This window comes from Salvia miltiorrhiza, chromosome 4 (assembly GCF_028751815.1).
Source record: "Salvia miltiorrhiza cultivar Shanhuang (shh) chromosome 4, IMPLAD_Smil_shh, whole genome shotgun sequence".
Classification (NCBI taxonomy): domain Eukaryota; kingdom Viridiplantae; phylum Streptophyta; class Magnoliopsida; order Lamiales; family Lamiaceae; genus Salvia; species Salvia miltiorrhiza.
The window spans coordinates 55174441-55192170 of record NC_080390.1 but is presented as its reverse complement, the minus strand read 5'-3'; the positions used below and the strand labels follow the sequence as shown (position 1 = coordinate 55192170).

Sequence of the window (17730 nt, the reverse complement as noted above, 5' to 3'; positions counted from 1 at the left end):
TTGTCAGAACGGTTATTCAGGAGCAAGTGTTAATTACTGTATAAAGTATTTTTTATGGGCCCACTTATTTGTGTGAATCAGTGCTTTTATTTTCGCCCAAAATTGACTAGGTCGTGTCAGATGAGACAGCTTGAAAAGGAAAGCGGGTCAAATGAGGCGTGACAACTTTAATTTTTAAAATGATCATCTTATCCGATTAACGCCGATAACCTATTTAAACGATCGATATGAAGTCGGGTTCGAACTCAAATAACATAATCTCTTCAACTTTTATTATTTTTTCAATTTTTGTAATTGTTTTTCATTTTTTTGAACAATTACAATAGATATATTATATTAAGGTATTATTTTCTCTATCTCGCCTCACTTAGCTTAATTTTTTTCAGAATGGTTATTCAGGAGCAAGTGTTAATTACCGTATAAAGTATTTTTTATGGGCCCACTTATTTGTGTAAATCAATGTCTTTATTTTTGCCCAAAATTGACTAGGTCGTGTCAGATGAGACAGCTTGAAAAGGAAAGCGGGTCAAATGAGGCGTGACAACTTTAATTTTTAAAATGGTCATCTTATCCGATTCACGCCGATAATCTATTTAAATGATCGATATGAAGTCAGGTTCGAACTCAAATAACATAATCTCTTCAACTTTTATTACCTTTTCATTTTTTTAATTGCTTTTCATTTTTTTTAACAATTACAATAGATATATTATATTAAGGTATTATTTTCTCTATCTCGCCTCACTTAGCTTAATTTTTTTTAAAGCGGTTATTCGGGAGCAAGTGTTAATTACCGTATAAAGTATTTTTTATGGGTCCACTTATTTGTGTGAATCAGTGCCTTTATTTTCGCCCAAAATTGACTAGGTCGTGTCAGATGAGACAGCTTGAAAATGAAAGCGGGTCAAATGAGGCGTGACAACTTTAATTTTTGAAATGATCATCTAATCCGATTCACACCGATAACCTATTTAAATGATCGATATGAAGTCAGGTTCGAACTCAAATAACATAATCTCTTCAACTTTTATTATTTTTTCAATTTTTTTTAACAATTACAATAGATATATTATATTAAGGTATTATTTTCTCTATATCGCCTCACTTAGCTTAATTTTTTTCAAAACGGTTATTCAGGAGCAAATGTTAATTACCGTATAAAGTATTTTTTATGGGCCCACTTATTTGTGTAAATCAATACCTTTATTTTCGCCCAAAATTGACTAGGTCGTGTCAGATGAGACAGCTTGAAAAGGAAAGCGGGTCAAATGAGGCGTGACAACTTTAATTTTTAAAATGATCATCTTATCCGATTCGCGCGCGATAATCTATTTAAATGATCGATATGAAGTCAGGTTCGAACTCAAATAACATAATCTCTTCAACTTTTATTATTTTTTCATTTTTTTTAATTGTTTTTCATTTTTTTAACAATTACAATAGATATATTATATTAAGGTATTATTTTCTCTATCTCGCCTCACTTAGCTTAATTTTTTTAAAGCGGTTATTCGAGAGCAAGTGTTAATTACCGTATAAAGTATTTTTTATGGGCCCACTTATTTGTGTGAATCAGTGCCTTTATTTTCGCTCAAAATTGACTAGGTCGTGTCAGATGAGACAGCTTGAAAATGAAAGCGGGTCAAATGAGGCGTGACAACTTTAATTTTTGAAATGATCATCTAATCCGATTCACACCGATAACCTATTTAAATGATCGATATGAAGTCAGGTTCGAACTCAAATAACATAATCTCTTCAACTTTTATTATTTTTTCAATTTTTTTTAACAATTACAATAGATATATTATATTAAGGTATTATTTTCTCTATCTCGCCTCACTTAGCTTAATTTTTTTCAAAACGGTTATTCAGGAGCAAATGTTAATTACCGTATAAAGTATTTTTTATGGGCCCACTTATTTGTGTAAATCAATACCTTTATTTTCGCCCAAAATTGACTAGGTCGTGTCAGATGAGACAGCTTGAAAAGGAAAGCGGGTCAAATGAGGCGTGACAACTTTAATTTTTAAAATGATCATCTTATCCGATTCACGCCGATAATCTATTTAAATGATCGATATGAAGTCAGGTTCGAACTCAAATAACATAATCTCTTCAACTTTTATTATTTTTTCAAATTTTTTTAATTGTTTTTCATTTTTTTAACAATTACAATAGATATATTATATTAAGGTATTATTTTCTCTATCTCGCCTCACTTAGCTTAATTTTTTTAAAGCGGTTATTCGAGAGCAAGTGTTAATTACCGTATAAAGTATTTTTTATGGGCCCACTTATTTGTGTGAATCAGTGCCTTTATTTTCGCCCAAAATTGACTAGGTCGTGTCAGATGAGACAGCTTGAAATGATCATCTAATCCGATTCACACCGATAACCTATTTAAATGATCGATATGAAGTCAGGTTCGAACTCAAATAACATAATCTCTTCAACTTTTATTATTCTTTCAATTTTTTTAACAATTACTATAGATATATTATATTAAGGTATTATTTTCTCTATCTCGCCGCACTTAGCTTAATTTTTATCAAAACGGTTATTTAGGAGCAAGTGTTAATTACCGTATAAAGTATTTTTTTATGGGCCCACTTATTTGTGTAAATCAATACCTTTATTTTTGCCCAAAATTGACTAGGTCGTGTCAGATGAGACAGCTTGAAAAGGAAAGCGGGTCAAATGAGGCGTGACAACTTTGAGTTTTGAAATGATCATCTTATCCGATTCACACCGATAACCTATTTAAATGATCGATATGAAGTCAGGTTCGAACTCAAATAACATAATCTCTTCAACTTTTATTATTTTTTCAATTTTTTAATCATTTTTCATTTTTTTTAACAATTACAATAGATATATTATATAGTCAAATAAGCCACTCGCATGCAAACGTCCTTTATATCACACAAATGTGGGAAAATAACTGCACGCAGGTAGGACCACTACCCACACAAAAGTGAAAAAATTACACCGCACGCGGACGAAATTGAATCCAAAACTCCTCACAAAGAATAGTTTTTGAATACCTCAACTTTGACACTTGAGCTAAACCCCATTTGCATTGTTTTTTCAATATTGATTGATCCTTTTACAAATTGATGATTATTTTAGTAACCATCACAATCCACAACAATAAAAATTCCCATTCCTCATGACTAGAGTAAGTATATATTACCATATTCTTGACAACTTGCGCGACGAATTAAATTAAACTAAGACCAACAGCTTAATTAGTCCTCTTGGCTAAAAGAGGCCAACATGTTGGATAGATTAAAAGCTAGTGGGACTTTGATCTTGTTTATGTCGCATAATTAGTTTAGATATTAATATTAATTAACCCCTCAAATTGCTAATGCCTAATTAGGTGCGGTTTAATGAGAAAGGGGCAAGGCAGTGGCGACATTGAGTGACCTCAGAGATCTTGACCCTTACACAACAACAAATTAACTCAACATCACATTATTATTATTATAATTAACACATAAATAAGTAAAAGGTTTTAGTTAATTAATTAATGGGTTCAGGCATCTACCTGTACGCATTAAGGTTTTAATTAATTAATGGGTTCGCACATAAACAGGACGCTATCAACTCCCATTGGTGCGTCGCCCCCACGCGCCCTCTCCTTAATTCTTTTTGATTTTGCCCTGTTGTTGCTGCTGGCGGCGCTACTTGATTTCACTTATTTTCCACTAATTACAGTACAAAAAATTAATGCAAAAAAAAAAAAATTACTATACGCGAGGATTAATTAATTATATACTTAAAAGTCAGAAATTTTAGCTGTAGTAATATGGTTGGATTAAGTACTTTCAGAGTTAATAACTCAATAGTATAAAAATAGTTAATTGTTTCATCTCAGTTTGCTATAAAATTTTAGTTAATTTTTTCTAATAATGCTATGATTTAAGATAATTAGCCAGGTTTCACTCACCCAATTAAGGTTTATAATTATTTTTTATATATTTATTTAAATTAATACTGGATTGTTTTGGTTAATTAATTAATTCAAAATTAGGGTATGGAGTATAATTTTTTAAATTTTAATTTTTTGGTGATAAATATTAATTAAAGTTTATTAGTGTATAATAATATTTTTTATATTTATAGCAAACAATTATAAAATAAAGAGATTAACAACACAGTAAATTGTGGGACAATCCGTGTTTAATCTCCTTCCATCCCATTTATACGTAGGCTAATAATTAGAATTTACATAAGAATTGACAAAAATCAATGAAAATAAAAATATACAAGTAAACTTCCTAATTTGTTCATATTTATTAGGAGATGAGTGAAAAAACATTACTCCACCCTCCTTTGTCTCACTCGAGTGAATTAATTGCAAATGAGTAAAAAAAATAATGAAATTAATTGCAAAGTTTCTTAACACACATATAGTTTACATTTTTAATTTTTTTCACATTGATGACGAAAAAGTACGATATGATTTACGGAATTAGATTCCTTTACCAAGACAAAGAAAGCTTAAGATATTTCAAAATAAATTCGATTGGTTTTTTATACACGTGCAGACCGACGCAATATTACTCCTAAAGCTGTTGGGTTGAACAGTAAAAGAGTGTGCAAAATTATTAGTTATTGATAGTTATGCAACAAATTAAGACCCCAAAATTAACATTTGGTTAAACCACACACTATTAAAAAAATAATATCGCCAACAGTAATTCAATTTCACGCTCTCTCGCTCCCTATATAAACCAGTTGCAGATATCAAGCCTCAAAAGTAACCAAACTTTCCTCCATATATACATACCCCTCTCTCTCTCTCTCTCTCTCTCTCTCTCTCCCTCACACACACACACACCAAATATAACATGATGAAACCACACGTCGATAACCTTTGGCTCATCGCTCTCTCTTCGAAATGCAAATGGATTTCTCCTTCAAACGCCATAATCTTAGCATTTGTCTTCTTTCTTTCATGGCTAATCCTCAACTTGATCTTCTGGGCTCACCCGGGCGGCCCCGCTTGGGGCCGCCTGAGATGGACGAGGCTGTCCCCTCGGGCGAGGGTCATCCCTGGCCCGAGAGGGGTCCCGGTCGTGGGGAGCATGGGCCTCATGGCCGGCTTGGCTCACCGCAGATTGGCCTCGGCGGCTGAATCCTGCGGCGCCAAGCGCCTCATGGCCTTCAGCCTCGGGCAGACACGCGCCGTGGTCACGTGCGACCCGGACGTGGCCCGAGACATCCTGAACGGGTCGGCTTTCGTGGACCGGCCGGCTAAGGAGTCGGCCTACGAGCTCATGTTCGGCCGGTCCATGGGGTTCGCCCCCTACGGTGTTTACTGGACCACGCTTCGCAGAATCGCCTCCGCTCACCTCTTCTGCCCCAAGCAGCTCAAGGCTTCCGCGCAGCATCGGCTTGAGATAGCTAATCAGGTGGCGGCGATTCTGGAATGTTCTGGAAGAGACGGCGGCGGCGGCGGCGGCGGTTGTGATATCCGCGTGAGGGATGTGTTGAAGCTGGCCTCGCTCAACAACATGATGTACTCAGTGTTTGGGCGGCGCTACGTGCTTGATCCTAACAACTCAGAGACGGCGGAGCTGAGAGATTTGGTGGAGGAAGGATACCATTTGCTCGGCCAGCTCAACTGGTCCGATCACTTCTCCTTCTTAGCGGATTTCGACGTACAAAATATCCGGTCCCGGTGCGCCCGTATGGTGCCCCGGGTGAACCGGATTGTCGGCGGGATTATGGCCGAGCACAAGGACCGAACCGATGGTCGTGATTTCGTGGACGTCTTGCAGTCCCTTCAGGGCCCAGACAGACTTTCAGAATCCGACATGATCTCGCTTCTGTGGGTAAGTAATTATTTAAGTAAGTATCACCGTGCATCGCAGTTTGAGGATTCCGAGAATTGAATTAATTTATTATTATTTTTTTTTATTTTTACTAGGAGATGATATTTAGAGGGACGGACACGGTGGCGGTGCTGATGGAGTGGATACTGGCGAGGCTCGTGCTGCACCGCGACGTTCAGTCGCGCGTGCAGCACGAGCTGGACGGGGTGGTGGGGAGGTCACGGGCGGTGACGGAGTCGGATTTGGCGGAGCTCGGGTACTTGACGGCGGTGGTGAAGGAAGTTCTGAGGCTGCACCCGCCGGGGCCGCTGCTGTCGTGGTCGCGGTTGTCGATCAGGGATACGACGGTTGGCGGGCACCGCGTGCCCGCCGGAACCACCGCGATGGTTAATATGTGGGCGATCGCGAGGGATCCGGATTACTGGCCCGACCCGCTGAGCTTCAAGCCCGAGAGGTTCCTCGCGGGCGGGCCGGAGATTACGGATTTGAGGCTGGCGCCTTTCGGGTCGGGTCGGAGGTCGTGCCCGGGTAAAGGGATGGGTATGACCGCGGTCAGCTTTTGGGTGGCGAGGCTTTTGCATGAGTTTGAATTTGCGGCGGCGGCGGCGGCTGGCGGCGTGGACCTGTCAGAGGAGCTGAGGCTCTCCTGTGAAATGAAGCAGCCGCTAATGGTGAGGGTGCGGCGCAGGATAGACTCCTTTGCGCACTAATTCATCACCTTCGTCTGCGTAAAAGTTTGAGGAAAGGGATAAGACAAAAGCAATGGAGAATATATATATATATATATATAAATATATAAATATAAATATATTAATGTATGTATCTATAAATATTTGAATGTGGCTTGCACCTACTTACGTCAGTCCGTTTCATGTAACTTTTCTCCCCTATTTTCAATTTTAATTTAACAATTTCGGAGTAGGAATTCCTATTTTATCACTATGTATATAATGTGGAAGTAGTAAACTAGTAATGGCGGCAGCCTTTTTTTTTAAAACAGAAGGCCACAATATTTAGTAAGTAATTTTTAATTATTTTTTCTTTCATTTTAATTTATTATATTTCAATATAATAAAAAGATAATTAATACGGGAACATTTTTTCTTCATCCAGTTTGGATTATATTTTTTTTAATTAATAATAGATTGGGCTAATTAATTAATTCAAAGTTAGGATACCTAATTTTTTAAAAATTTCAACTTTTAGCGATAGATATTAGTATTAATTAGAATTTATTATATAATAATATTTTTTATTTTTATAATAAATAATTAATCAAATAAGCCGACGTGTATTTCACACGAAAGGGGATATTCATGCGAAATTTAGATTTAATTCTCACCGTTGCTTCTTCCTTAGCTGAAAAATAAATGAATTATTAATTTGCGCAACCTATTATGACGAAGTATTACTAAGAGTTTTCACGATCTCATTCCATGGGCCCAGAGCATTACAACCGACGTCAATGCGTTACTATTATAATTAATTTATTCATTCCAAAATAGAATTTCCAGTCCAATTCATAGTCTCGTACAATCTTAAATAGTTAACATTCTTGAAAAGATAGCTAAAACAAAGTGGCTTGTTTAAAATTTAGGTATAATTAAATTGTTTAGTGGATTGATATTAATTACAATAAATTGATAGATATAATAGAATTAATGCATGCATTAATTAAGAATCTAAGATAAGGATAAATTATACTATGTATTCCACATAGTTACCTCACTATATATGACATATATATAATTTATTTAATCAATATTGAAAATCTAAATGATAAAGTGTCTTGAAATGTCTACTCATTTAAAAGGGAGAGCAGGAAATTAATGCTTCAAAACCAAGTGTTTCTATACTCTAGTGATCTTGAGATAATTACATGTTTACTGATAAAAAATTTATTCCTGACATAATGGAATATTTTTCTTGGACAGTTTATTTTCACTATAGTGGTGTGAAAATATTTTTTTTAAAATATTTTTTTTAAAATATTTTCTCATCTTTTTATCTCTATTAAACATAAGATAAAAAAAATAAGAAAAAAATATTATTTCATTTTTTTTATTCATCATTTTTCAATAAAAATTTTACAATCAAAATAAACGCACCAGAAAAAAAAAAATTAGTTCTTTGAGTTAATAGATCCCAAAAAAAAAGTCGTGTCAAACAAAAAAAAAGATTAAAAAAAAACGGAGTAACATGTCATTTGCAAATTAATAATGTGAAGTGCGTCGTATACTTGGTCTTAAATTAATATTTGCAACTGCACAATATTAATGATTGAATTGTCACATCTTGACTACCCTCCTTTAATTTAGTCACTAAATGGCTTAGTTTACGTGACATAGACTTAACGTTTAGGATATGGTCAATTTAACAAATCATAATATGGCATGTTTAATCAGATCATTATGGAAAGCTTGTTTTCGGATTTTTCTTTTAAGTGTGGATTCTCCAAAGGCAAATTTTATTTATTTTTAGGCAATTGATGTATAATACACTGCCAACTTATTAAAATAGCCAAATTATTATCTTTTCCACGAAAATAACGTTTTGTTGTTTGTGTTTGTGCCCAAACATTAGAAGCGAGGGTCAGTCGAGTTGGAGTAGTAATTAATAATTATATCATGCATATTCCATATTAACTTATTGGATTAAATTAATCAGACGAATTGCGAGGGACCTACTGATTTATCCCAATCCATAATATTTTTTAACCGAACAATTAGCTCAGTTGGTTGGGTAGTTCCTTAATAAAGCGGATCGGGTTGGGGGAGTTCGAATTCCACCTCATGCGCCTGCATTTTCAGCCCCCGAGCGCCTGGCCTTTAACTTTGTGGTTTGGGTAACCCGGTTCGCCCGGTCCAGCACTGATTTTTGGTTACCATCGGGTTTCGCACGTGCACCGAATGATTGCACCCTGACCGATCTTTTTGGCTTCGTGCTCCGGTGGGGTGATTGTAGAGATTTCTGATGCACTAGTATCTGGTTCCGGGTTAATCGGGCTCTTTTAGACAGTCTGTTTTTTTAACGGCTTCCGTTTTCTTCTCTTATTTATTTGTGATAGACGAATGCTCTTTTTCCTTTACAGATGTTTTTTTCATTGGATTTTCGCTGAAAAAGTTTTGATGAGTCCTTAGTTAGTACTTTCAATTTCTTTTTCTTTTAGTAGAGGTGAAAACACAAATGTGCGTAGGAGATTAATTCAGAATTTAAGTGGATTTTATCAATAATCCTTAATTAGCTGTCAAGGTCATGCATAATTGCATATCATAAAATGAGTTTTGATCTTAAGGGCCTGTTTGATATGGGTTTATAGGTAGGATAAATTAAATTAATACAGATTAGTGTGATGTTTGATATCATGTGCAGTTAATATGGTCAACTCCTACTTAATCCTTCTTCTCCATGCTATTTTGTGGGATTAACCCATACTAATAATCCGCCCACCCCCCCTCGGATAAATTTAATACTGAGAAGTTGGATAAAAATTCTGCTACCCTTCCTCACGCATATCGATGCAAATGCCCAAGTAATGGTGGACACACATGATATTTTTAAAATTATGTGAGGATAGTTTTGGTATTAAATAATATAATCCTACATAATCCTATGGATATCAAACATAATATAGGATTAAGTAGCCATGATATCAAACACCCATGAAATAATATAAATCCACACTAATCCACACTAATTTCTCAAGATAATTTTAATCCTAATTAATCCTAAACTGCAAATCAAACGGCCCCTAATTGTAAAAAATCATATAGAGACAAGAACATGTGCAACCATTTCAAGAAAAAAAGACCAATGTGTATTGTTATGAACATATATAGTCATTGTTCTCAAAAAAAAACATATATAGTCATTGATTAGTAGTACTAAATGGGACATGTTAAGGGACACATACATTTATGGCAGTGAAAAAAATGAAAATGATGTAATGAAAGAGGTTAATTGAAAAGGGATGAGCACTCATCTGATTGAAATAGAAAAAGACTTTCCAACTGTGCATTTAAAATAAAATTAAAAATTAAAAATGTTTGTGACATCCTATCACTATATTTAACCGTAAATGGACAAATTTATGTTTCATCAGATGAAATTTCTGGGATATATATGCATGTCTGGATAAGTCTTATGTTTCATCTTCTTCACCAATTATAGAAAGCTTCCGCATTTAATTTCTTTCATTTGTTTAATTCGAGACTCGTGGTTTCCATATATGTTGACGTTGAGCTACTTAATAGAATAATAGGTTGTACACGAATTAAATATTCTTGCTTGAATCAAAATTTTGATATCTATATTCGAAATTATTTTTTTCTTATTAAATTATAAATATTCGATTCGATTAATATTTAGATATGAATATGAAAGCATGATATTTGTTTCAATATTTTGTAGATATTCGATTCGCGATATAAATATTTATATATATATATATATATATATTATTTACATAAATATATTGGATATATCTAATTTTCAATCACTACATATCTACAAATCATCAGTTGAACATTTGTTGTTTGTGTGTTTATTAGATAAATATATTGGATATATATCTACATTATTTAGAATATTATTTTACATATTTTTTCCATCATAATTTCGAATAGAAAATAATTCAAAAATAACATCAAATTGAATAATTCAAAACTAAATTTAGTATTCGAAATAGAATCAAATATCATAATATTTTTATGAATATGAATCGAATATAATGATATTTGCTTAGATTCGATTCAATTACAACTCTAGCCATTGATGGTCGAAAGCTCTTTTTTTTTTTTTTTTGGAGAATGAAACCACTCTTGTTTAATTTATAACAACTCTATGATTGCACCTATTTTTAATTACTTGCCTTAATGGGCTGGAGCACCATTTTTTACTTTTATTTTGAGAATTCATTTCTAGTTAGGAATTTTGTCTTTTAGTGACAATCTTTTTTCAAAGTTTCATTTTCAAGTGAATGGTTATGATCCTTGAATTTATTTTATGAAAATGAAAAGAGCACGATAATTGGTTATCCATTTCGTCTCTACGAGGTCGATGTTAAGTTAGATATTTTTTATTATAATTTTTAGATACCAAATACAATGGAAGAACAATTATTTAGGGTGCAGTCTCTTTTATGAGAAAAGACAATTTTTTTATATTTTTTTTAGGGATTATAGCAAAAAAATACACGAACTTTGATAAAAGTTGTAATTTTCACATGAACTTTCAAATTAGCCAAAATATACCTGAACTTATATTTTTTGTTGTAAATTTCACCTCGACGGAGTTCAATCATTGCAAGTTCAGGTGAAATTTACAACAAAAAATATAAGTTCAGGTATATTTTGGCTAATTTGAAAGTTCAGGTGAAAATTGCAACTTTTATCAAAGTTCGTGTATTTTTTGGCTATAATCCCTTTTTTTATATCATTTTTCCACAATTTTCACATGTTGTGTAGAAAGTATAATTTTCCTTGTATAGGATGGGAAAAAAAAAAAAATCAAGCGGCCTTTTCCCCCTTAAGTTCACTTCAATTTATGACAATATTATCACGTGGGATTGATGTGATGATATTTTCTTTATAGTATTGATGTGATAATTATGTTTCCACCTTAAAGAACATGAGATAAAAAAAAGATGATGGGGATAATATTTTCCCATCTTTTCTTCTCCCTCGTTTCCTCATGATAAATGTACAACCAAAGAAAACACAGCCTTATAAGCAATCAACTACGCCCATCAAATAACTGTCCGAGTCCAAAAACAAACTGTACGAACCGTCCAAAAAAATTAGATCGTCGGGACCGGGATCGGGCTCTTTCACAAGATCAACGATCCAAACACTAAAGATTAGGCATTTCCACTCAAATCTAACAAGATTGAGACACGAAATCAAGTAAAAATTAGTCCAATTATCAACTCATTTGTTGTCACTACCACATTTCCTCTGCCACCCACAGATTCACCAGTGTGGCATATCCCACGAATCTCGCACACATGTATTAATTGTACTAATTCACACAGTAGGGAAAGAGACTTGCTGTTTCCCATTCAATAGTGATCACTCATCAATTCCCACACACCTCTCTCTTTCTCAAGAAACAAAAAGTAATCAATTGCTCAATCTACAAAATATTGGATTACTATGCCATGTAATGTAGTAATAGTTTCCATCAATAACTAGTTGATGACTCTTCCACTGACTCATCATGAGCACATCTAGTTTCTATCATAGGATAGCCACTCACAATATTTATATATCTTAACATAATCTTGGATTCAGTCTTTGTTGTATCATCATATATGCCCCAAGTGGGATGAACAATTCTCCACATTAATCTAAGGAATATTATGTCCATAGAGTATGTTATTATATGGTCAATCTTCCCTTTTTATTAATTTTCCCCCTTTTCTTTACCCAAAGTTGTTAATTTATAGTAGCTAATACTATATAGTAGCATATTTTGTTTTCTGTTGACCGGTGACCGATAAGGACTCGTCGGACTAGGCCTATATCTGATTGAAACTCGTATTCGATGGCATATTTGTAATACTCTCTCCGTTCCACGAATCTTGATGCTTTTGTTTTCGGCACGAGAATTAAGGAATTGTAGATCAGTGTTTTAAGTGTGTAGGTAATAAAGTAGAAAAATGATAATTAAGTATAATTAAGAACCCTTATTTTTTAGCTAATTGTTACTATATTTATAAATGCATCAAGATTTGTGAGACGGTCCAAAAAGAAATATGCATCAAGATTCGTGGGAACGGAGGGAGTATTATAGTATTATATTCCCCCATTATGCAAATTAGACCACTTGAGTAATTATGAACTCTTCTAGAGACAAAACTACAATTGTTTGTGTGCGCGTATTGGCCTAGAGCGATTAATGCACGAGGCTCGAAGGTTTAATGTTAGTGTCCACCGTCAAATATCAATTAGTTTGTTGCTTTGTAGCTGATGTGATGTTCAGCTCAATTGATTATCAGCTTATCTATATATGAAGATCTGAACCACGTAAATCGTAGTGTTTTTCATCTTATTTAAAATTTGTACTCTTTTTTTTTTACTTGGGAGAGGGAGAGCGGTGCAGTTTGAACCCTAGACCTCACTGTTCACATACAGGAGTTCGCACCGCTTGATGTCGACTAGAATTTGTATTTTTGAATCTTGATAGTTATTCTTTTCGATGTATTTATTTCTCGAGTTTAGATTGTTGTGATGAGAATTCTTGTTTAACTCCTAATATATTCGAATCGAAAAACAATGCTTTCTGCACTTGCCAACATTAACAAATCGCCCTAATTAACTCAATCTTACAAAAGAGACAGACACACGAGTCTTGTTATTACAACAACAAAAACGTATGAATGCATGGCCAATATTGGTGCCTATTATTTCAAAGACATACCAAACACAAACACTTGAATGAGAAGAAGCCTCTACTCCTTGTTATAGTAATAACGAAGAAGAAATGCTACCGCAAGTATCAAGAGGGGGAGGAGATAGATCAAGAGCTGTGATGAAACGACGTCGGATTGCTTGCTCGAAGAAGAAGAAGAAGAAGCATTATCATGGATGGTGTTTTTTTCCACTTTAGGAAGCGTGGTCACGTCGATCTTCCCGATCAAGAAATCCTCCATAAGCCCTTGTGCATAAGTGGTGTGCCCAATATCATCAAAATCTAGAGATGCATCTTTCCCTACACATAATTAATCTCAACATATCAAATTAAACCTCATTTTAAATGCTCTCTTTTTCTAGGCCAAATGTTGAAGACTGCTTGATTGTTTTGCTCTCACCTGATACGTTTAGCATGACTTCGTCTCCCCCGGGATGTTCGTGGAGAAACTGCGTCACATCATAAACCTGAGATCGCGCAAAAAAAGCTGTTAGAATACTCGCTCCGTTACATAAGAAAGTATCACTTTCATTTTGGATTATTATACCACAAATTATCTACAATACATTATCATTTTTTTCTAAAAAGTAACGTGTGGGTCCGTTTCTCCATTCAATATATTATCTACCAAACATTTCTTAGAACCTGTGTTATTTCCAAGTGATACTCTTTTACAGAACGGAAGGAGTATAAGTCATCAAACCATGATTGAAACGACGTTATTTTATTACACAGTGGATTATCATCTGTTGCCAAGATGATCACCTCAAAACATACATCAAAACTCAAAATTCCCAATTTGAGCTCTAATTTAATCTATGTTCAAAGAAATTGCAATGTTTTCTTATTGACCCTAAAATTGGATGTTCGATTCGATTTAGTGGGTGTTTGACTGAGCTTATAAATTATTCAAAACAGTTTATAACTTGTTGAAAAGTATTTCACAGAATAAACTCCTAAACAACTTATAAACAGTAAAAAATAACTTCCTCCAATTCATATCTCGAAGGGGACATCCAAACGGTGCAAGACTTCGGGTTGCGAGCAACGATGTCTAGTGTTCAAACTCCACCACTCCTCCTCCCTAGGGATGGCAACGGGCCGGATCTGGACCGGGTCTGGCTAATACCAGATCCAGATCCATTTTCATATACCAGATCCAGATCCAGATCCATGGATCTGAAAATTTTGGATCCAGATCCAGATCATCGGGTCCACGGGTCCAGATCCATGGATATACTATTATTAAATTAAATTAAAAAAATTTCACAAAATCAACAACATCTAATTTCCATCATGAAAAATATAACACAAAATACTTTTATCTAATTAATTTTAGTTTTTATTCTTTTGAATATAATTTATTTATTATTTTTAATTTAGTTAATATTATTAGTAAACTAAATATAAAATATAAAAAATATATATAAAATAAAACGGATCCACGGGTCGGATCTGGGCCGGATCCGGATCTAAAATTTCAAGATCCAGATCCAGATCCATTTTCAAAATTGAGATCCAGATCCGTCGGGTCCAAAAAATTGAGATCCAGATCCGTAAAAACGGATCTGGATCCACGGATCCGGACCGGGTCCAAGATCCACTGCCATCCCTACTCCTCCCCCAAGTAAAAATAAATAAGTTAAGCAATTTTAACATATTTTTTCATAATTTTGTAAGCTTCAATAATTTTACAAAAATAATTCTACTACTCTTCCTATTTCATCTTTTATTTTTATTAATTTTGTATTTATTGTTATTAATTCTTTTAAATCATGTTAGTCCACTGAAAATATATGATTTTTATTTTTGTTTTGCCCTGTGCCTCATTTAGATTTAGTTAAATATGCATGCATACTTCAACTTTGTCAAGAAATAAAAACTTATAGAGCATAATCGGCCCATCAATTTGCTTAAGCGGTTTAGGCAGGTTATGGGCCAAAAATTGGCCCAGCTGTTCCGGGTCAGTCGGAACCGGCCCATGCTGGTTGAAATAAGGGCCCATATAAAAGGATCAATAAAAAAAGAGGAGTCCTTCATGCTCTCTTTCAACAAAAGTGGGCTTAAAGAAAATTGAATTGAATTAAAAAAAAATAAAAATAGAAACTAGCTAAGAATATAATTTCTATCATTTCCCAAGATAAATATAATTACAATTTAATCATTTTCTAGCTACCTACATCTCACGAGCTCAATCATCCAATGTTTAAACAACTTGTTTTAACATAATATATTAGTAATTTCCCTTTTGTATTTTAAACATTAGTTCTATAAACAACTAGGTAACTTCCCTTTTTGATTTGGTAGGTAATTTAAAAAAAAAAAAAAAATTGTCGTGGTTGAGATGAAATTCAACTTCCTGTAATTTTGTGTGCGACGCCATATCCCATTATTAGTATATATTATTTTAATAATATTTAGAAAAAATACAAATCCCTAAACAAAAAATACAAATTTGATTATAATATTATACTTAATTTTTATTTCAAAAAAATTAAATTTCAAAAAATATCATAACTTTAATTTATCAACCTATTATTGATTCAAAAATAAATAAAATTAAACAATGAAAAATAATTATATACTCTAGTTGATTAAATTAGTAGTCGCAAAATTAAAAGTGAGATGTTGCCGAGATTAAACTGGCCCGAGATTTATTCGAGATTGAGTTGGTCCGAGATTAATTTACTCATAATCCAAGACTACTCCTGCATGGCACTATATCAAAATTTAATATCGGACAACATTCACCCAACCAAACAAGATATCGTAAAATTAATCCTATCTAATCCTTCAAACCGAACACCCCATAAATGTACTTGATCTCAAGTGGATTTGGTGCGCAATTTCATAAATATTATTCCGACCACCTTAACACAAAATATGGACTTTTTTTTAGGTCAACAAAAATCCTTCCACACCATTAAACTAAAGGAAAAAGAAGAGGGGGGATTCTTACATGATTTTGATCCTAGAAAGTAAAACACAGAACTCATATTCTTCCAACTATATATATATATATATATATATATATATATATATATATATATATATATATAGAGAGAGAGAGAGAGAGAGAGAGAGAGAGAGAGAGAGAGGTGGGGGGGGGGGGGGGGGGAAGAAGATGAAATAGAGCATATAATAATAATAATAATAATAAATAATAATAAAAATAAGGTAACCTTGCCATGGATGAGAAGCCAGCAATCTCCTTTCTTATTGTGTTTGGCCATCTCCTCAAATCCCAACACCTTCTCCGCCTTTGCCATTTCTGCAAATTAAACCAAAGCTCGAGAGAAGAGAAGAGAAGAGCAGAGAAGAGATGCAATAATTAACTAATTCTCCCAAATCACACTCTTATTATTATTACTTGTGTGGATTAATTTATTCGACTGGTCCACCCGGCCGTCTTCTAGTCTATTTATAAAAAAAGTTGGGCCTCTTTAATTAAGCCACACCTATTATTAGTTAGGCTCATTAATATTAATATTAATTACAATGTTTTATTTTTTATTTTTCAGTTTAAATTTATTAATCATAATTAAAGTTTAATTAGCAATGGTAGCTTATTAAAGTCCAAGTTTCGGTGTGCTAAAATTCAAGTAATTAGAAAATTTAGTGTTTGTGTTGGCCAAGCGGTAACGGGTTAATGTCTAAGATCAAAAGTCTTAGGTTTGAATCCCTGTGACGCGGTCTTTAAATTTCTCTATTTAATATTGTTAATTAAAAAAAAAAAAAAAAAGATAGCAATGAGAGTAAAGATGAATTTTGTTGCACGTTGTCAAAGTTTGACTTGAAGACTTTTTATTATTATTTGGAAATAGCTTTGTTTTCAAAGAAGTTGGTGTTTTTCTATTTAATTTTCTTTTGTCTTTTCCTCGATTGTAATGGACGTGTGTTGCCCCTTTGAATTCAACGAGCACGTCAATTTTGAATATGCAATTTTGTTGTATAAAAAATTGTTAATTGCTGGACTTGCTATTTTATTTTGATATAAATTTGTATCTGTAATGTTGTGATCTAAGAGATATATACTTGACTTGTTTGTACAATTTTATTTTAAAGATATGAATATATGTAATTACTCCAAAGAGAATGAATAGTGATGAAGTAATTTACATGTCACAGACAATTAATTGAAAAAAATTCATAATATCAATTGGGGTAGTCTTGATTCATACCATTTGTCCTATATCGAAACACAATCGAGCATAAAAAAAAAATTATTAATATCCCATTAAAATAGATTTGGATCTAAATTCACAAGAAAGCCCAGCTCAAGCAGTGAAATTCAGGCACCAAAATCTCTCTTTTTCAAGAGGTTATTAGCTCAAGTTCCATCGATGACGTATGAATCTCTAATCAGTAAATTTATTCGACATAATTTTTACGCGTGGTGTATTATTTGATGAATCTCCGATCAGTAAATTTATTCGATACAAAACTCTCCCTATTATAAATATACCATCTATAA

General features: G+C 33.6%; 2 protein-coding genes across 2 annotated transcripts; one reads left to right on the top strand and one right to left on the bottom strand.

The window, feature by feature from the left end:
* Positions 1-4773: 4773 nt before the first annotated feature.
* LOC131020834 (cytochrome P450 78A9-like) lies at positions 4774-6782 on the top strand. The gene is made up of 2 exons (XM_057949873.1): positions 4774-5846; positions 5942-6782. The coding sequence occupies exons 1-2, from the start codon at positions 4860-4862 to the stop codon at positions 6554-6556; spliced, it is 1602 nt and encodes a 533-aa protein (XP_057805856.1). The 5' UTR covers positions 4774-4859; the 3' UTR covers positions 6557-6782.
* A 6351-nt stretch (positions 6783-13133) lies between these two features.
* Positions 13134-16707, bottom strand: LOC131020832 (cytochrome B5). The gene is made up of 3 exons (XM_057949872.1): positions 16439-16707; positions 13657-13723; positions 13134-13556 (listed from the first exon to the last, which is right to left on the bottom strand). The coding sequence occupies exons 1-3, from the start codon at positions 16523-16525 to the stop codon at positions 13297-13299; spliced, it is 414 nt and encodes a 137-aa protein (XP_057805855.1). The 5' UTR covers positions 16526-16707; the 3' UTR covers positions 13134-13296.
* Positions 16708-17730: the final 1023 nt, after the last annotated feature.

Excerpts from the sequence above, each read along its gene's own strand:
- LOC131020832 (XM_057949872.1), bottom strand. The coding sequence starts at position 16,525 with ATGGCAAAGGCGGAGAAGGTGTTGGGATTTGAGGAGATGGCCAAACAC. Across the intron at positions 13,724-16,438 it reads GGCTTCTCATCCATGGCAAG|GTTTATGATGTGACGCAGTT; the intron begins GTTACCTTATTT and ends GCGCGATCTCAG. Across the intron at positions 13,557-13,656 it reads AGTCATGCTAAACGTATCAG|GGAAAGATGCATCTCTAGAT; the intron begins GTGAGAGCAAAA and ends AATTATGTGTAG.
- LOC131020834 (XM_057949873.1), top strand. The coding sequence starts at position 4,860 with ATGATGAAACCACACGTCGATAACCTTTGGCTCATCGCTCTCTCTTCG. Across the intron at positions 5,847-5,941 it reads ACATGATCTCGCTTCTGTGG|GAGATGATATTTAGAGGGAC; the intron begins GTAAGTAATTAT and ends TATTTTTACTAG.